The sequence below is a fragment of the Puma concolor genome, chromosome A3 (genome assembly GCF_028749965.1).
Source record: "Puma concolor isolate L17-30 chromosome A3, mPumCon1.1.hap2, whole genome shotgun sequence".
NCBI lineage: Eukaryota > Metazoa > Chordata > Mammalia > Carnivora > Felidae > Puma > Puma concolor.
In genome coordinates this window covers 113,664,928-113,684,750 of record NC_141669.1, presented here as the reverse complement: position 1 = coordinate 113,684,750, position 19,823 = coordinate 113,664,928, and the positions used below count along the sequence as shown (strand labels likewise).

Sequence of the window (19,823 nt, the reverse complement as noted above, 5' to 3'; positions counted from 1 at the left end):
CCCGCAAAGCAGCGCCAACCAGGTATAGGAGTAGCTTTCTCGAAGGCTGATCTTCCACCCTGGTCAAGCCTTCAGATGACTGAAGCCTCAGCTAACATCTTCACTAAAACCGCTGAGAGACTTTGCACCAAAACCACCTAAGAAGCTCCTGAATTCTTAAACCCCGGAAACTGTGTGAGATCTACATGTTTGTTGTTGTTCTGAGCCCCTAAATTTTGGGGTAACTTGTTAGACATCAATAACCAGGAACTGAGACAGATCGTCAAAAGAGCCTTACGAAGGAGGGACCATCGTGATCACCATTGTACAGAGGAGGAAGCTAAGGCCCAGAGAGGGGGGATCTTGTCCAGGGTCACGTACATCATGAACAGCGGGGCTGAACCCAGTTTTGAATGATCAAAGAGTCTCCCCACGGGGCTGAAGGATGTCCAAAGTGACTGCCAGCTCTGCCCTTGAAGGCCCAAGGGTAGGACAAGAACACCTGAAAGAAAATATCTGCCCTCAATACACATTTGTGCAGGTAACCTCAGGGCTGAAGGGACCACGACTGTCAAAAACCAGCAATGGTCACCAGAGGAAAACAAGGCAACAGAAGTGAAAATCAGCAGAAACAGACACTCAGAGTTCAGATGGCAATATTACCAGACACAGATCAGGGGCACCTGGGTGGCTCAGTTGGTTAAGCGAAATCAAGAGTCAGCCACTCAACCAAGTGAGGCACCCAGGCACCCCAGTAGTATATGCTTTAGAAAAAAAAAAAAAAAAAAAAAAAATGAAGCCAGGAAGGAGGATATAAAATGCTGGAAAGGGGAATCTGGGTGGCTCAGTCGGTTAAGTGTCCAGCTTCGACTCAGGTCACAATCTTGTGGCTGGTGGGTTTGAGCCCCACATTGGGCTCTGTGCTGACAACTCAGATTCGGATTCTGGAACCTGCTTCGGATTCTGTGTCTTCCTCTCTCTCTGCTCCTCCCCGCTCACACTCTATCTTTCTGTCTGTCTCTCTCAGGAAATAAACATTAAAAAAATTAAATGCTGGATGTATGTGGGTGTATGAAATTTCAGATAGAGTGAACAGGGAAGAGTTTTGGGTAACGACTAAACTAAAGGGAGAGAGCAAGCCATGACGATACTGGGGTTATGGCACATGCAAAGATCCAGAGGTGGAGTGTGTCTGCCTTATTCCAGGACCTAGGAGGCCGGTGGATTTGAGTGGGGTGAGCCATGGGTTGAACATTCCTCCCGGAAATGGAGTGGGGAATCCAGGAAGGGGAGCTCTGACAGGTACCACTGCGGAGGTCTATTACGGGAAGAATTGTCAATTACATACCCCAACAGAGTCCTCAACAGGAAAGACTCAACTACAAGCCCAACAGGGAAAAGAGGTGCATTGGATCTCCTACAAGAAATTCACTACCTCTGTAACTCAGCCAATGAGAAAGTGTCATCACCCTGAACTCTTGCTTTTCTCCAATGGACTTTGGCTCAAAACATGCCTCCCAATTCCCTCCATCTCAGTAATGTTTCTATGCGTTGTTAGATTTGCCCATGGTTTTTCACAGCTTGAATGTCCCAAATTGCAACTCTTGGCTATTCCTGAATAAACCGCCCCCCCCCTTTTTTTTTTTTTTTTGGAAAATAACTGGCTATTTTATTTTTTAGGCTTAAAGTAGTAAGAGGAGGGGAGGCAGTTTGCAGCTGTGGAGAGGATCTCGGCTTTTACTTTGCTAGGAGAGTGTTGGGAAGAACCGGGAGTGTTTTGAGGAGTGACGCGGTTTGATTTACACTCTAGGGACTGTCTGGCAGCGGGCTGGGGCCCTGTTGGGGCCAAAAGGAGAAGCAAGGAGCCTAATGGGGATAGAGCCTCGGTTTGTGTTTCGCAAACGGAGCTGAGGATGGGGCTGACCCTCCCGGGTGCCGGTGAGTATGCAGGGATGAGCCCCGCCCCCATCCCGTCCAATCCCCGCCCCCGGCGGCCACTGCCCCGCCCCTCCCCTCCAGACCCGCCCCCCGCCCCTTCCCGCGGCCGTGCTGGCGCGGCCTGCCGGGTGAGTGAGGGTCGGGGAGTCCCGGATCAGCCCAACAGGGGTCACCCCGGTCAAGGTCCTTGAGCACCCCGGACCACCGCGACCCCGGCGCAGGGCGGGCGCCGCCGGGGACTGCGTAGGTGCCAGTCGCCGCCGGGTGTGCCGGGCGGTTGGGGGGGAGGGTGTCCGGATGTCCCGACAGTCTGCTGCCCCACTTCCGGGGCCTCCACTTTCACTTTCCCTTTCGCTGTAGCTGCTCCCCTCCCCTCCCGACTGTCTGGGGCCGCCCCGCAGAGGAGGGAGTGTGGCTGCAATCCCCGGCGCCAGGGGTGTTCCCAGAAGCGAGAAGTTGGGGGGAGGGCCCTCCCCAGGGACTAACAGCGCCCGGCTGTGCGGCGTCACCCTCATCCCTGCACCAGGTCTGTCCCGCTTCCTCTGTCGCCCATTGTGGGCTTGGCTCGGTGCCCTTTGCCCTTTCACCTCCCACGCAGGGTCCCAGCCCGTTCCCATACCCGGTCTCCGGTGCTTGTGATGTTACCTGATTCCATCCGGGGACACCAAGGCATAAAGAGGGTTCGGGCCGGGCCGGAGGCCACCGGCCGGGACTGAATTACTTGTGGTCATCCGCCCTCTCCCAGGTGACCCAGGGATAGCATTTCTCCGGAGCTGCTGCCCCCGCCTGGGGGCATGGGCGCAACCACGCCAGATGGACGAGAAGACCAAGAAAGGTGGGCACAGCCTGGAAGCGGCTGGGAAACTTCCTTTAGGCGGTGGGCCCCGGCAGGACCTGGCCTCCCCTGCCCTGAAGGGTGGGAGAGGTGGCTTTAACCGCACCCTCCCTCTATCCACCTGCCCCTCAGTTTCCTTCTTTGGGGCCTGGTTGCTTCTAGGGGCTGGTCCTTCAACTATGGCGTGTCCCTGAGGCCCCCACGAGCCAGCACTGTGTTGTGATGGGGGTGGAGAGCTCCCAGAGAACACAGGAGATCTCTCAGGCTGGTGCAGGAGACAGATCTCAGTTGACCTAAATACCGGGGTTCCTTGCGCCCCCTCTTGCCCCCTCCACCTAGCACTGTAGAACATGTCAGATCATGTCATCACCCTGCTCAAAACCCACCCCGTGTCCCTCTGTGTTCTTAGGCCAGAGCCCTCGGTTAGCCCACAGTTCCCTTCTGGCTTCACTGACCTCACAGTCTTACCCCATTCACCCCCTTGTTCATTCTGATGGAGCCCCACTGGCTTCTTTCTGTTCCCATCCAATCATTTCTGGCTCAAGACCTTTGCCCTGACCTTTCTCTCCACCTGGAATACTCTTCCCTAACTGGGTTTGGACACATCTAGCTTCTCCTGGTCTCAGCTTCAGTGTCCCCTCCTCCTAGAGGCCTTCCCTGATCTCCTTATGCTGTTTATTTCCTTGCCAGCGTGGATCACAACCTGAATTTTTTTCTGCTGTCTATCTCCTTGCTGGGCCGGGAGGTCTGTCAGCACAGGGACCCGTTTATCTTATTCACTGCCGAATCCCAGTTTCTGGGACAGCGGCTGGTACACAGTAGGAGCTCAGTAAATCCTTGTCACATAAATGAATGGAAGTTTGGGGGCCTGGGAGGCTGAAGGACAAATAGAACTACATGAACAGGGAGGGGGAATGGGGAGTATCAGAGAAAGGGATTTTTAAGCTGGGTGCTGAAGGATATGTAGGAGTTCACCAGGGAGACAGAGGAAGCAGTAGGTGCAAGGGACCACCACCTCCCTCTCCCCCAGCTCCTGGAAAATAAACCGTGTGCTAACCTGCTTCCATTGTACTGGATTTCAGCCGAGGAGATGGCCCTGAGACTCACCCGAGCAGTGGCAGGCGGGGATGAACACATGGCAGTGCAGTGTGCCATCTGGCTGGCAGAGCAACGGGTGCCCCTGAGTGTGCAACTGAAGCCTGAGGTCTCCCCAACACAGGACATCAGGTGAGGAGGGCACGACTGGCCTAAGTCTTAGGGCTTCCTGGAACCCAGTGGGCCGCAGTATATTCTTGCCGGTTATTCTCCTTTAAAAAATTTTTTTAATGTTTATTCATCTTTGAGAGACAGAGCATGAGCGGGGGAGGGGCAGAGAGAGACGGAGACGCGGTATCCGAAGCAGGCTCCAGGCTCCGAGCTGTCACCACAGAGCCCGACGCGGGGCTCGAACTCACGGACCGCGAGATCATGACCCGAGCCGAAGTCGGACGCTCAACCGACTGAGCCACCCAGGCACCCCTCTCGCCAGTTATTCTTTTAAATTTTTTTTTTTCAACGTTTATTTATTTTTGCGACAGAGAGAGACAGAGCATGAACGGGGGAGGGGCAGAGAGAGAGGGAGACACAGAATCGGAAACAGGCTCCAGGCTCTGAGCCATCAGCCCAGAGCCTGACGCGGGGCTCGAACTCGCGGACGGCAAGATCGTGACCTGGCTGAAGTCGGACGCTTAACCGACTGCGCCACCCAGGCGCCCCTAGCCAGTTATTCTTAATGGCAGGTTCTGGTGTCAGGAGACCTAGCTTTAAACCCGAGCCCTGTCTGTCATCCACTGTGAGATCTATAGCAAGTCACTTCACCTCTCAGAATTTTCAGAGGTTTTTTGATTTTAAAAATGAGGCAATAATAGTAAGCCATCTCATAGGATTGTTAGAAGGTGTATTAGAATGTTAGTCCTCGGGGCGCCCGGGTGGCTCAGTCGGTTAAGTGTCCGACTTCAGCTCACGTCACGATCTCGTGGTTTGCGAGTTCGAGCCCGGTGTTGGGTTCTGTGCTGACAGCTCAGAGCCTGGAGCCTGCTGGGTATTCTGTGTCTCCCTGTCTCTCTGCCCTTCCCCTGCTCGTGCTCTGTCTCTCTCTGTTTTTCCAAAAATAAGTAAACATTAAAAAAAAAACAACACATATAGAATGTTAGTCCTCATATAACAGAAAAAACATAGTAACGGTGGCATAAATAAATTTGATGGCAGGCAGTCTGTATGTGGGGGCTGTGCTTCCTGTAAGTCCCCGGAGCCTCAGGCTTCTGTCTTGTTGCTCTGACATTCATGGGCTCCATTCTGCAGTTCGCTTCATGGTCTAAAATGGCTGTTCCAGCTCCGGCCATCCCATCAGCATTCTTGCCGATAGGGAGGAAGGTGTGGTGTCTCCCAGCCAGATGGGGGCCCCCAAATGTGGGGCGGCCCAATTGGGTAGAAGCTGGCTGTGCAGGTGCAGAACAAAAGAGAACTCTATTGAAGACACCACCAGGGAGCGGTGGGCAGGACAGCAAAGCAGGGACTGTCTGTGGGCGGCTAGAGCTACAGGGGAGAATGAGAGAATATGGGGACGTTTGGAGTTTCCCCTTTTTTGGCCACTGTGCCTGGTGTGAGTGACCCCTTTGTCAGCGGGGGCTTAGGGATATTTCCAGGTGGGTCGCTTAATGAGCCTGTTTGCATTCAGCGCGGTGATGGTCGCTGTGGCCCCTTCTGTCTGTCTTACTCAAGTTGCCGTTCAAGCCTGTTGGCCAAAAGCGGCCTCTGCAGAAGGGAAGAGGGACCCCCGCTCCCACCCTTGAGGGCACAGGTCAGAGAGTTGCACACACTTCTTCCAATCAATTCCTGTGGACCAGAAGGTATTCTCACAGCCATGCTCGGCTTGAAGGGAGGCTGCGAAACACGACCAGGCATCCAACTAGAACTCAGGGTTTCTGTTAGCAAGTAGAGGCAAGGGAGAAGGGAGGCGGGTCATCTTTCCCCAGGAGACTGAATTGCTCTCGGAATGCTTAGCACAATGCCTGGCACATGTCACTCACTCAGTGAATCGTGGTGCTTATCTTCCCCCCCAACCTGCTTTTTCATTGCTGCCTAGTAACTTTCTATTGCCTTGTAAAGGACACCGGTCCGTGCTTTTATTTGTAGTCTCTGCTCATCTCCCTCCCTTTCCCCAACCCCAGGCTTAGGCAGCCGCGAATCTACTTTTATCTCCAGGGACTTGCCTGGTCTGGACATTTCGCAGAAATGGAATCATACCGCATGTGGCCTCTTGTGTCCGGCTTCTTTCACTTAGCATCCTGTTTTCTCGATTCATCCGTGTGGTGGCGCGTATCAGAACTTTATTCCTTTCTGTTGCTCGATGATAATCTATTGTACGAATATACCACATTTTCTCTGTTAATCATTTGATGGACATTTGGGGTTTTCCCGCTTGGGGGCTAACGTGAATAATGATGCTGTGAACATTCGTGCCCAATCTTCTTTTTGAGTTTTACCGAGCTGTAATGGACACAGGACATTGTATTAGTTTAAGGTGTTGTGATCTTGTGAATTATAATAAGGAATATTTTCTTGGTCTTTGTCCTTTCCTGGCACAGAGCTCCTTGGAACTTTACGTTTTTCGAATGGTAAAGGTGCCTTTTGTTGTGCAAATGAGGTGACCTTTGGAACCTCCCTAGATCACCTAAGGATGGGGGCCGCTGCTCACCGGAGAAACCAGCCAGTGTGATTAGAGGGTTGGAGTGTTCAGTCCCATCCCCCTGACCTCCTGGGAGGGGACGGGGACTGGAGGTAGAATCAGTCCCCAGTGGCAGTGGTCTCATCAGTCACGCCTATGTAATGAGATTTTCATAAAAACTGAAAACAGAGCTTCTGGGTTGGTGAACACGTGGAGATCTGGGGACGCTAGAGCACTCCAGAGGGCAGGGAAGCTACCACCCTTTCCCGGATGGTGTGCCTCGCACTGTGCATCTCTTCCAGATTCTTCCATCGGGCTGTCCCCGAATTATGTCCTTCCATAACAAACCAGTGGTCTCGTAAGGAAAATGTTTGAGTTCCGTGAACTGCTCTAGCAGATTAATGGAATCCCAGGAGTGGGCTGTTGGAACTCCCGATTCTGTATCCGATGACTCAGTACCGGCTTACGACTGCCATTTGAGAGGGGGCGGTCTCGTAGGACTGAGCCCTCAAGCTGTGGACACTGCTGCTGTTTCGGGGTAGATCGGGTCAGAATTGAGTTGAAATGGAGGACGCCCTGCTGGTGCCTGAGAATTGCAGGAGCCTCCCTTTTCCCATCCACACGTTGGAAATCGAGTCTCGGAACCAGTTTAGATGCACGACATAATGACTTGGTACATGTATGTAATTGTGCAGTGATGAACACAGCAAGTTAACATCCATTGCCTCACATACTTACGTATTATTTTTTTAAGTATTCTCTGTACCCCACATGGGGTTTGAACTCACCACCCTGGGATCGAGAGTCACATGCTCTACCAATGGAGCCAGCCAGCCGCCCTTATTTTTTTTTTTTTTTGCAATGAGAGCTTTTAGGATTTATTGCCTGCAGTATTCAGATACATGAGGCAGAAATGTTAACGATAGTCACCATGCCTGTACATTACCTCCCTGTGACTTGCTTATTAACCTCAATACCATTATCACATCTAAAAAATTAAGAATAATCCCTTAAAATCCCCTAACACAGTTTATGGTATAATTTCCCTGATTATCTCATTGACAGTTTTTATAGTTGGGTTATTCCAATTAGGAGCCAGAGAAGATCTACACGGGTCCTTTCTTTTTTTTTTTTTTTTTTAAACATTTCTTTATTTTTGAGAGACAGAGCATGAGCAGGGGAGGGGGAGAGAGAGAGGGAGACACAGAATCCGAAGCAGGCTCCAGGCTCTGAGCTGTTTGTTAGCACAGAGCCCGATGCGGGGCTCGAACTCATGAACTGCGAGACCATGACCTGAGCCGGAGTTGGACGCTCAACCGACTGAGCCACCCAGGCGCCCCGACATGTATCCTTTCTTAATCTTGTCTTTTTAATTCCTCCTCTTTATTTTTATGCCATTAATTTAAGAACCTTGGTCTTGGACCTCCAGGATTCCCCCACATGCTGGATTTATTAACTGCCACCTCGGGGTGTCATTTAAGTATCTCCAGTTTTTCTTGTGAACTTGTAGTTGGATCTAAAGGTTAGGTTAGTCTGGAGTCACTTTGTACATTTCCAGGAACTCGTCCTCATTTACTGATTATTTCTTGCTGTTCTTGTTCTGTGCTCTGATGTGTCTGTGTCCTTTGGGATCCAGTTCTGGTTTTTTTCATCGCAGCCCTTCCCTTTCGTGCTTTTGATCTTCCAGAAATGTTGAAGGGTCCTTCCTTGAGAAAGCTGGTGTTTCTCTGGAATAACACTGGGTTGAAGTCCTGCCTCTCACAGTCTCAGTGTTACTTGGTAGCCTCAGCGTAACCTGTCCGTGCCTCGTGTTTTTATCTGTAAAACAGCAGTGACAACAGTATCTGCCTCCTGGGTTTGTGGAGAGGATTAAACGGGCTAAAACATACTAAGTGCTGGGGTGCCTGGGTGGCTCAGTCGGTTAAGCGTCCGACTTGGACTCAGGTCACGATCTCGCGGTTTGTGCGTTCAAGCCCCCCATCGGGTTCTGTGCTGACAGCTCAGAGCCCGGAGCCTGCTTCTGATTCTGTGTCTCCTCCTTTCTCTGCCCCTCCCCTGCTCATGCTCTGTCTCTCAATAATAAATAAATGTTTAAAAAAATTTAAAAAAGAAACATATTAAGTGCTTTGAAGCATCGTGGCATATAGTAAATAACAACGATTGGTGGTTTGGCTAAAGAGCAGAGGAGGGAATGACAGGAGGCTGGAGAGTAGGGAGGGGCCCGGATCACGGAGGCCCTCGTGCCGCAGTGAGTCCGGATTGGATTCTCAGAAGAGCGTAGAGCCACCGCAGGGGTTTAAGCAGCGGGTTCTGATTCAGGAGGAAGCACAGGGCTGCGGGAATCCAGGAAAGGCCCCCTAACCCAGACTGGGCGTCTGTGGGCGCGTGCGCGTGTATATGTACACGTGCAGCTGCGTGCACAAGCGTGCAGACAGGTACGTGCCAGCAGCTGGTGGCTGAGGTTGGACCTGTGACCTTCTCCGCAGGCTGTGGGTGAGTGTGGAGGATGCTCAGATGCACACAGTCACCATCTGGCTCACAGTGCGTCCGGACATGACAGTGGCTTCCCTCAAGGACATGGTGAGTTGGGGGGAGGGGGGGGTGCAGGCGGAAGTGGAGGGGGTACAGGAAAGGGAAACATCAGGGCAGACGCTTCCCATTTTATGTCCACTTCTCTTTACTCTGGTCCTCCCTTTCCCCTCTCCCTCTCTCCATGTCCCCACCAGGTATTCCTGGACTACGGCTTTCCACCCGTCCTACAGCAGTGGGTCATTGGGCAGCGGCTGGCCCGGGACCAGGAAACCCTGCACTCCCATGGGGTGCGGCGGAATGGGGACAGCGCCTACCTCTACCTGCTGTCAGCCTGCAACACCTCACTTAACCCTCAGGAGCTGCAGCGGGAGAGGCAGTTGCGGATGCTGGAAGGTGAGACTCTGCCTCTGAGTGGCACGGGACTCATCTGAGGTCGCAGGGCAAGAGGGAGCAGAGTCCGTGGACTTTTGGTCAGGAACTCTCACCAGGAGGACCTTATCCATAGTGCACAAAGGACACCCCCCCGGAGGGAGCCATTTCTGGAGCCGGTGGTCTGGGGGAGAGGGGCTGAGTCCAGCCCCCAGCCCCAGCATTTATCAGCTGTGTGACCTTGGGCCAGTCCCTTCCTGTCTCCACTCCTCAGTTTCTAAATCTGTAAATTGGATACCATGATAATAATAGCATTTATTCTCAATTTTTAAAATTTTTATCTGGAAATAGTTCAGACAGACAGAAAAGTTGCAAAGTTGTACAAAGAATTGCATAACAAATTCCCAAGGACCTTTCGCGTGTATTCCCCCAAATATTAACATTTCACCACAACTGCTTTGCTTTATCATTTCTCTATACACAACTGTTTTTATATGCATAAATACTTCTGTTTTCTGAACGGTTCTGAAGTGCAAACATGATGTATCCCTCTCCCCTAAAAATTTCAGCGTGCATTTTCTTTAAAATAGGGTCATTTTCTTACATTACCACATACAGCTACCAAATTTAGGAAACCAACAATGATAAAGTACTGTTATCTAATCCACACATGTTACCCAGATTTGACCAGTTGTCTCACTAATGTCCTTTATAGTAGGAGACCTGGCCATGGCGTCGTGTCTCCCAGGGTCTTTCAGTCTTTGGTGCCCTAGTCTTCCGGTGACTGTCCTGATACTTGAAGACTCCAGCCAGTTTTTTTTTTTGTTTTTTTTTTCCCCGCTTTTCTGTCCGATGGCCCTTCATGAATGGTTGCAGATTCAGGATTTGGCAGGAGCAGGACAGAAGTGTTTGTCCCTCTAGGTGCATAACTTGAGCATAGGAGGCCTGTCTTTAGGTGGAGGGGTTTTAAGCCGGGAGCACGCGGGAGCATTCACGGGTGGAGGAGGGACTCTGACTTTGTGGGAGCCCGACACTCAGCCAGGTCTGGGCTCACCTGGGGAACCGAGCTGGAGACTCCCCCAGGGAGGAGGGAGAAGACGAAGGAGCGGAGCTGTGCGGGGCGCGCGGCTGACACAGAATGTGCGCCAAGTGGGCTGCGTGGATCTGCCACCCCCTAAATCCTCCTCCCTAGATCTGGGCTTCAAGGACCTCACGCTTCAGCCCCGGGGCCCCCTGGAGCCAGCCCCCACCAAGCCCGGAGCCCCCCAGGAGCCGGGGCGGGGCCAGCCCGAAGCCGCGCCCGAACCCCCGCCGGTAAGCCGCCCCCACCTCCAAGCGCGCCCTTGACCGCGCGCCCCGCCCCCGACTCCGCCTCCACGCTCCCGGACCCCTCCCCGCGCCGTGCTCAGCCCCACACCCTCCGACTCTGCCCCCAGGTGGGCTGGCAGTGCCCCGGCTGCACCTTCATTAACAAGCCCACGAGGCCTGGCTGCGAGATGTGCTGCCGGGCGCGGCCTGAGGCCTACCAGGTTCCCGCCTCGTACCAGCCGGACGAGGAGGAGAGAGCGCGCCTGGCGGGCGAGGAGGAGGCGCTGCGCCAGTACCAGCAGGTGGGCGCGGCGGCCTCGGACCAAACACCTGTGGACCGGGCGGGGAGGCGTACGGTGGGACGGGAGGCACCTCCGCATTGCCGCTCCAACCCCGTGGCTGCCTTGCCCCCTCCTGACCCCCCCGCTGCTGTTGACCCCGCACTTGACTGTGGCCCGCCCTCTCCTGGAGGTCTTAAGTGCTGAGACCCTGCTCCCAGGCTGTGATCACATGCCCTGCCCCCACTTCGGCTGTGGCTCCGCCCCTAGCTTTGACACACACCCACTGTGCACACGACTGCCCCAGGCTGTGACTCCCTCACCCTGTTTCCGACCACGCTCGTATCCACCTTCCCCTTATCCACCTGTGATAGTTACTGCTCCACTTAGACATGACCTCACCCTGGACCCTGCTACTCCCGACCCCCTCCCTCCCCGTTGGGGTTCACCCCTGACTTCCTAGGAGCCTGGACCGTGCCCTTCACTGCTCCCTGTAAGATTGGCCCCGCCCTCTGTCCTGCCCCTTCCGTAGTTATGCCCCCCCGATCCTGACACAAGCCCTGATTACACAGATGCCAGACCCTGAGTGTCCCCCATTCTGATTGGATGCCCCCCACCTGCTTTCTCCTCGGACCCAGTGCTGCCCGTGCCCCACCCCAGCCATGACCTCATTCGTGGTCTTACCTACAACCTTGGCCCAGACCCCGTCCTCTCTCCGGTCTTGCTTTGCTCTCTAGCTTTATCACCACCCCCATACCCCTGACCCACTCTGTGACCTTGACGGGCTCCGACTCCACCACCCCCCGCCCTGCTTCTGGGCGGGGATGTGAACCCTCTTAAGACCCCCAGACTACCCCCTCAGACTCCTTCCCTTCACTATTGCCATCACTCCCTCTCGTGGCTTGACCCCTGGTTGCAGCTCCAACCTGCCTCTGCCTGGCCCGCCTCCTGTCATTGGCTTCCCCGCCTCCCCTCCTGCCCTGGCCCCATCCTTCCCATCATCTCGTCTCCCGCCCACTGCCAGGCCACCTCCACCCCCACCCAGGGATCCTGACTCTCCCCCAGCTTTGCCCCGCCTCCGGGGTCTGACCTGGCCCCCTGGTCCTGCCCCCTTCCTGGTCTGACCCTCCCCCGAGACCCTGACCCGCCCCGCGGCCCCGCCCCGTGTGCCCAGCGGAAGCAGCAGCAGCAGGAGGGAAACTACCTGCAACACGTCCAGCTGGATCAGAGGAGCCTGGTGCTGAACACCGAGCCCACCGAGTGCCCCGTGTGCTACTTGGTGCTGGCGCCCGGCGATGCCGTGGTGCTGCGTGAGTGTCTGCACGCCTTCTGCAGGTGCGGCCCCCAACCCCACCCCCAGCAACGCAGCGTTTGTCGCAGCCGCCGATTACCGGAGGGCTGAGAGTGGGTGGGGCCTGTGCGCTTACATCTCATTGGACGCTCACAAAAACCTGCGAGGTAGGCGCTGTCTCCCCATTTTGCAGAGGGGGAATGTGAGGTTCGGAGGCCAGCCGCTTGCTCAAGGCCACACTGCTCAGGCATTCTGGTTCCAGAGCCTGCGCCCTTTGCCGCTCTCTGCAGCGGGCCCAGCCAAGGGCACTGAGGCCCTAGCGCCGGCAGACTGAGCCAGCCCCGCTCTCTGCCTGGCTGGTGGGCAGACCGTCCTTCTCTGAGGCTCCGCCAGGCCACCGGTCCTGGGCTGTGCAGACCATGTCCGCCTTCACCACAGCGGACATTCGCACGGCCCCTGGGTGCCAGGGACTGTGCCAGGCCTGGGGATCCAGGAGGGAACAAAGAAGCTCAGTTCCTGCCTCCTTGGAGTTTACGTTCCGGTGGAGAGAGTCTGATATTAATCGAATAATCGCTGATGGAATTGTAAATTGTGTCAAATGCTAAGCACCAGCGGATTGTGATTAGTGGATTCTGATCAAAGAACAGGGGCCCTGCTCCAGGAGCGGGTCAGGAGAGCCCCTAAGGGGGTAGCATTTGAGCAGAGACCCGAGGGTCTGCTGCAGCGGTGTGCCTGGCCTGTCTGTGGCCAAGCAGGCGTCAGTGTGGCTGGAGCAGAGATGGACCGAGAGATTAGTTAGAGAGGGCAAGTCCTCAGGGCTCTTGTGAGCCGTAGTGAGGCGAGCAGGTTTGTTCTGGGCGGATCCGGATGGGGGGCTGCTGGGGACTGTGAGGCCAGTGTGTTGGGAATGGTGTCGGAGGGCGAGGTGGGCCCAGGGAACCCGGGAAGGATGCTTCTGCTCTGCTCCAGGCAAGGAGTGATGGGGGCCTGGACCAGAGCAATGGGGGGGTGGCTGTGGGGTGCACAGAAGTGGACGCTTTGGAGATGGGTTTATGGGAGGGATATGAAGGAAGAGGGGAATTGAAGAGAAGCCCACCTGGGGTCAGGCCTCACTACGTGAGGGGTGGAATCCAGGTGGATGGGGTTCAGATGACCCTAACCTCCCCCTCCCGCCCTTCACCCCCTCCAGGGAGTGTCTGCAGGGCACCATCCGCAACAGCCAGGAGGCCGAGGTCTCCTGCCCCTTCATTGACAACACGTACTCGTGCTCGGGCAAGCTGCTGGAGAGGGAGATCCGGGCGGTAAGGCCAGGGGCGGAGGGCGCACCCTGAGCTGGCAGGTGGGGGTGGGGTTGGGGGCACCGGTCTCAGCACACATTTATCCGGAGCCTTCTGTGTGGGCTGCTGAGGGCCAAGCAGTGAACAGGACGGGACTTGGGGGAAGTAGGCGGTAAAGAAAGCACTCTTGGGAAGGAAAGACAGCAGAGCCATTAAGAATGGGGAAATTCTGGGGCCGTTGGCCTGGGTGACCTCCGGTCAGATCCTCACCCCGTGCCTTGGTTTTCTCATCTCAGCTAGGGTCGCAGTTAGCTTCTTCGAAGGTTGCGAAGAATATAGTAGAGTGTGTGTGTAAAAGACTTCAGAGTAATGGGTGAGCCCTCGCATCCGTTTGCTTTTGCCGCCTGACAAGTTATCCCAGACGTAGTGTCTTCAAACAACCACTGTTTATTTAGTTCACGAATCTGCAAGTGAGTCATCGGGGTTGGACTTAGCCAGATGATTCTTCTAGCTCCAGCTGGGCCTGGCTGGTCCCATGTGGGTTTAGCCGGTGGATCAGCTGTCACGGGCTGATTTATGATGGCCTTATCTGCAATGGCGGGGCGGCTGGGCCTGTTTCCGCTTTGCTCTGTCACCCACCGGCAGGCTGGTCGAGGCCTGCTCCCGGGCTGGTGGCCTCCAGGGTCCCGGAGCAGCCAGCAGGGAGCTCCAGTGCAAGAGTCCTTTTGCCACGCGTCTGCTCTTTTTGCTGCCATCCCAGTGAGCATGCTCGAGCCCATAGTCCCCGCGAGGGCACCATCCAAGGGTGTGGCGTCAGGGAGACATGAATAAATCGGGGCCCTTTCTCCAGCAATCCATTCTGGTGTTGCACACGTCTGCACGAGTGTGTTCGCTGTTACTATTATTATCATCATCAAGATCCCACCCTTCTTGGAGTCTCCATTTCCCCCCCTGGAAAATCGACTGCTGGGCCTGATTCGTGGTTTTTAAACTGCTCGGGACTGGCCTTCTCAGAATTGGGCATCTTGGGGTTCCCAGACCAAAACATGGAGGCAGGGTCAAAGTGGCTGGGGTCCAAATGGGAGACCCCCCCCCCCCCCAACAGGCACATCCGCGAGACCTCTGTACCTCCTGCCTCTCCCTTAGGATCCTGCTTCCGAGAACGTCCCTGACTGCACCAAATATTTCCTGGAGCCCAAGGGGTCTACCTCTGCTCCAAAAGGGGAGGCAGAAAGGGTAGAACTTGGGGAACTTCTCCCCACATCCAAGAACAGCCTCGTTTTTATCTGTTGTCTGTGGGGCACCGGGGAAGGGCGGCTCTGGGTGGTTGCTGAGGCCTTCTCACTCGGGCCTGGAAAGGCCCCCAGACATAGAGTCCTTCCAGATGTCCCGGCACCCATTGTCATCATCCAGGGGTTTTTCCCTTGAGGTCCACCCCTGCCAAGGGCATTGTGATGGGGCCAGAGCTCCTTCCAGGGGGCCGCAGGGCCCCGTGCTTCCCCAGAGGCCTTGGGAGTTGACCCAAGACTCAGAATGCTCAGGTGTGGCAGAGGGAGAAAGGGGCAGAGATCAGCAGGGTGACGCAGTGGAGTTTATCTTTACAAAAAACATGGCTACACCACATAGAACCGGAACAGAAATCAAAGAGAAAAGTCACCCACAACCCCCGCATCTCAGAAAATCCCCGGATACATTTTTTCCGTTTCCCTTGGTGTCTGTGGGCAGACATGATTTTATTCCGTTTTAAATCAGCTTTACTAAGGTGAACTTTGCAGGCAATAAAAAGCACCCATTGTAAGCATGCAGTTGGGTGAATTTTGACAGACGTAACTCTCGTAATCAGCCCCCAATCAACATGGGGAATGTAGGCATGATTTTTACTTGTGACCAGCATAGATACACCTTTTGCTATGTTGCTATAGAACTTTTCTGAGGATTATTATAAATCTCTATGGCATGTATCCTGCTTATATCTCTTCTCTTAATAATTCCAGTTTCTCAGTTTGTAACGAATGCTTCAAGAACTTTTTGAATGGTGTCTCTTCTTGTACATTATTTTCTTGGGATGAACCTGTAGATGGGGAGTGAGTCCTAAAGGGTCAGAGAAGTTTTGTTGACACATAATTGCCACACGGCTGTCTCCCAGTGTGATGTACCAGGATACTAGTTTAACCACATCTTCGCCAGCATTGCTGGTTATTATTTTTGTTTATTTTTCCTTTTTTTTAAATTGTAGAATATGCATAACAGAATTTCCCATTTTTACCGTTTTTCTTTTCTTTTTTTCCCCCCATTTTTACCATGTTAAGTGTACAGGTCTGTGGCATTAAGTACACTCACATTGTGCACCTATCACCACCATCCATCTCCAGAACTTCTAACCCACTTTTTGAATGAGAGTTTTTATTTAAAAAAAAAAATTTTTTTTTAATGCTTTTATTTTTGAGAGAGAAAGAGACAGAGTGCCAGCAGGGGAAGGGCAGAGAGAGAGCGAGGGAGACACAGAATCCGAAGCAGGCTCCAGGCTCTGAGCTGTCAGCACAGAGCCCGATGCAGGGCTCAAACCCACGAACCGTGAGATCATGACCCGAGCCAAAGTTGGATGTTTAACCAACTGAGCCACCCAGGCGCCCCTTGAATGGAGTTTTTAAACACTGAGCAGGGCTGGGTTGGACTTCATGGGTCGAGGGCTTCCTGGAGGATATTTGGTGGCTGGGCGGGCCCGCGTCAGCTGTTCTGAACCCCGAGCAAACAAGGTTGTGGCCTCTCGGCAGCTGCTGCCCCCCGAGGATTACCAGCGATTTCTGGACCTGGGCGTCTCCATCGCGGAAAACCGCAGTGCCTTCAGCTACCACTGCAAGACCCCGGACTGTAAGGGATGGTGCTTCTTTGAGGATGATGTCAACGAGTTTACCTGCCCAGTGTGCTTCCACGTCAACTGCCTGCTGTGTAAGGTGGGGACAGGGGCCCACGCTGTCCAGTCACCCTAGTCCTGCCAGGAGCTCACCGCACCTCGGTGCTTGTTCTCCTGGCAAGGGAGCTGTGACCCCAGCCTGGTCGTTTCACCACGGACAGCCGTACGTCGATGGCGGGGCCTGGTCCGGGCCCCAAACTGAGCCTGACCCTTGGACCGAGCCCTGGCTCTCGGTGGAACCTCAGCCTAGCCTGAGCCTCGGCCCGAAACTGAGCCCTGACCCTGGCCTCCTAGTCACACACCAACCCGCCCCTGGCCCCAGACTGATGCTCAACCCCTGTCCTGAGTTGAGCCCGGACCCCAAACCCAGACTGAGTCTTGCCGGACCCTGACCTCAGGCCGCTCCCCGCCCTCATCGTCTCAGTGGTTGACCCCTAATGAGACTGGTCTCGAGGCCAGACGAGACGATGCCCGTCCCTGGTCTCTCCAGACTGGTCTGGAGCCTTCTCACATCGAGCCCCTCGCCCGCCACAGGCCATCCACGAGCAGATGAACTGCAAGGATTACCAGGACGACCTGGCCCTGCGGGCTCAGAACGATGTGGCCGCCAGGCAGACAACAGAGATGCTCAGGGTGAGGCAGGGTCAAGGCCGAGGCCTGGGGATTTGGGTTCTGGGAGGGTTCGGTCCGCAGGTTGGGGGCTTCTCAGTTCTCAGAAAGGGCTGGTCACTGCCATCCAGAAGCGGGACTGGTTAGGACAAGCGGTCACGGGGTGAGCAGCGGGGAGCACGTCTACAAAAGGCAGAAGAGCGTAGGAGAGTGACCCCACACCCCCAGAGGGCCAGCCGGTTTGTCCCTGCGGTGGGCCAGGGGTCAGGGAGGGCTCCAGCCGGCAGCCGCCCCAGCCCGGCTGAAGGCTGGCACCTGCCGTGCCCCAGTCCATGCTGCAGCAGGGCGAGGCCATGCACTGCCCACAGTGCCGCATCGTGGTGCAGAAGAAGGACGGCTGTGACTGGATCCGCTGCACCGTCTGCCACACCGAAATCTGCTGGGTCACCAAGGGCCCACGCTGGGGGCCTGGGGTGAGTCTTGGGGGCGGGCGGGGGGAAGCAGAGGCTGGGGAGCATGACGGGGAGGCGCCCGGGCGCCTCCCCCCAGAGTGGGGAACAGCCCCTGGGCCAAATCCAACTCCCTGCCTGGATCCGTCCAGTTTGTAAAGTGAGGACTGTTTTTACATTTTTTAAACGGTTGAAAAGTATCGAGAAAAGAAGTTGTTTGGTGTGACACGTGAAAATGATGCGAGACGCGAGTTTCACGTCCACAAGCAGCGTGTTCTGGGAGCACAGCCACGTGCATTCGTTGTGTACCGTCCGTGGCCGCTTTTGCACTACAAAGGCCGAGACCCGATGGCCCCAGACACCTGATGGAAGCGGCACTTTGCAGAAAAAGTTTGCTGACCGCACCCTAGAGGGCAGTGAGTGAGGATTCAGTCTGGGCCCGGAGGCAGAGCGGGTCCCCGGCTCTGGTGCACGCCGGCTGTGTGGTTAGGCTGTTCTGAGCCTCAGTTTCATCTGTGAAATGGAGATGATGGCAGGCATCTTGCAGGCTTGTCCTCAAAACCAAATGAAAGCATGCAAGGGAAGGGCTCCGCCAAAGGCAGCTGTGTTTATCAGGGCTGAGTTCCTGGGGTCGGGGGCTCGTAGTTGTATCCGGGTGGACCCCGGGACGGACGGAGGCAGAGGGAGCGTCTCCCAAGCTGCCAATGTGCTGACCCACCCAGGATTTGCAGACAGCCATCACGTCCCTTGCCTGCTCTGGGTCTAGGGGAGCACAGACTGGGACCCTGTAATTAGGGGTGCTGCGGGAGCCCAGAAAGATCTTAACTGACTGCCTCCGCCAGGTAGCTGAGGCCAAGAAGGCCATTCGTGGCAGGCGGCCCTGCCCGAGCGAAGGGCCGGAGTGGGGGTGTGCAGGGCTTTGAGGGTGTGATGGAGCAGCGGGGCGGGCCGGGGGCGGGGCACTGTTTTCACTGCCATGACCTTCTCTCCTCCCCATCCTCTAGGGCCCAGGAGACACCAGTGGGGGCTGCCGTTGCCGGGTGAATGGGATTCCTTGCCACCCCAGCTGTCAGAACTGCCACTAGCTGAGGATGGTCCCGTCCCCACGCTGACCCAGCCCCCCATCCATCCCCATGCTGCTGTGGGACAGGGCTGGTGCTTTGGCTCTCATTTGTGGCCTGGGAGATGCCCGTTGTGCTTGGCTGAGACGGAGGCCTTGTGGAGACCAAGGCCCCTAAGCTACGTGGATGGCTTTGTTTGCAAGGGATGTTGCAGCCTGAGCTCCCAGTGCGTGTTGTCCCTGGCTGCATCTGCCCCAGTGCCTTTGCCCTCCCTCTGGGGCTTGCTGGCCAGACCTCTCAGCTCTTCTCTGTGGCTCTTCGGAACTCTGCCTGACCCAGACTTAAACACGGCCCTGGCCAGAGGTCTTGCAGGATGGAATCTCTGAGAGCCTCGTGTGAGTCCACACTCGCTTCCACCACCCTCGTCTGCTGAACACGTGTAGCCCACCGCTTTGCCAGCGGCGTTGTGGGGCCGGCTTTTCCCTGCCTTTGTGGTCAGAGGCCTGGGGCCTCTTATAGAACTGCTGCTAGTCCTGTTCAGAGCCCCGAGAGAGACCTGGCGGTTTCCAAAGCACAGCCCATCAGGTTCATCGTCCACAGCTCCCTCTTTGCTGCTGTGTAAGCTAATTAAAATGGCTTTTCAGGAAGGGATGAGTATGATGTCGTGAGAGGGAGTGAAAGGGCGGTGGGCTGGGACCCTACACGCAGGCGGGATCCCCAGCCATCTGGGAATTGCAGCGGGAAATTGATAGGTTGGCCTCTGTCAGTGGTGGAGCGAAGGCGTGACGGAGCATTGGGGTCCTCGCTCCGTCTAGGCGCCCCTGTGCCCACCTTGAGGGGCAGGATGCTCTTGGGCCAATCGCAACTGGACAGGCAGTTTGCAGGGTGGCAAGGGTGCACAGAGCAGAGTCTGACTGCAGCCAAGCAGAGAGGGTCAGGAGTACAAATGGAGGGGTGCGGGGCTGGCCCAGGTTCTGGCCTCCAGCACCTTCCGTGCCAGCGGGTGAAGGATCCTAGATGGGCAGGCTGCAAGTGCTCCCTACTGTGGGTCAAGTGCAGATGCCTCTACTCCCAAGGGGACAGCCCATTTCCGGGGGCCCTGACCACAGACAGCCCCGTGCCAGCTCACCAGGGCGGACTTGCAACCAAACCCCATGGGCTTTGGACTCGAGCCACCTGCCCGGGGAAGCAGCAGGAGGCCCCGTGGACTTGTGGGACTTGCGGGACAGCCTGTCTCTCCCAGAGCAGGGGAAGACAAGAGGAAGCCCGCTGCTAAG

At 55.5% G+C, this 19,823-nt stretch overlaps 1 protein-coding gene across 6 annotated transcripts; it reads left to right on the top strand.

Annotated features, from left to right (window-relative positions):
- Window positions 1–2,009: 2,009 nt before the first annotated feature.
- On the top strand, window positions 2,010–19,193 carry RBCK1 (RANBP2-type and C3HC4-type zinc finger containing 1). Of its 6 annotated transcripts, none has more exons than XM_086701899.1 (13): window positions 2,010–2,045; window positions 2,663–2,752; window positions 3,835–3,979; window positions 8,945–9,038; window positions 9,185–9,383; window positions 10,552–10,673; window positions 10,796–10,969; window positions 12,120–12,280; window positions 13,426–13,537; window positions 16,288–16,467; window positions 16,962–17,060; window positions 17,366–17,509; window positions 18,490–19,193. In XM_086701899.1, exons 2-13 carry the CDS (start codon window positions 2,731–2,733, stop codon window positions 18,568–18,570), a joined length of 1,533 nt encoding a protein of 510 aa, XP_086558025.1. In that variant the 5' UTR covers window positions 2,010–2,045; window positions 2,663–2,730; the 3' UTR covers window positions 18,571–19,193. The 6 variants fall into 6 exon arrangements, with proteins under 6 accessions (XP_086558025.1, XP_086558026.1, XP_086558022.1 ...); XM_086701900.1 differs by having other exon boundaries at window positions 2,023–2,160; window positions 17,405–17,509; XM_086701896.1 differs by having other exon boundaries at window positions 2,023–2,160.
- The last annotated feature ends 630 nt before the right edge of the window (window positions 19,194–19,823 follow it).

Coding starts and splice junctions, on each gene's coding strand:
- RBCK1 (XM_086701899.1), top strand. CDS start 2,731: ATGGACGAGAAGACCAAGAAAG. Junction 2,753..3,834: donor GGACGAGAAGACCAAGAAAG/GTGGGCACAGCC, acceptor ACTGGATTTCAG/CCGAGGAGATGGCCCTGAGA. Junction 17,510..18,489: donor GCCCACGCTGGGGGCCTGGG/GTGAGTCTTGGG, acceptor CCCATCCTCTAG/GGCCCAGGAGACACCAGTGG.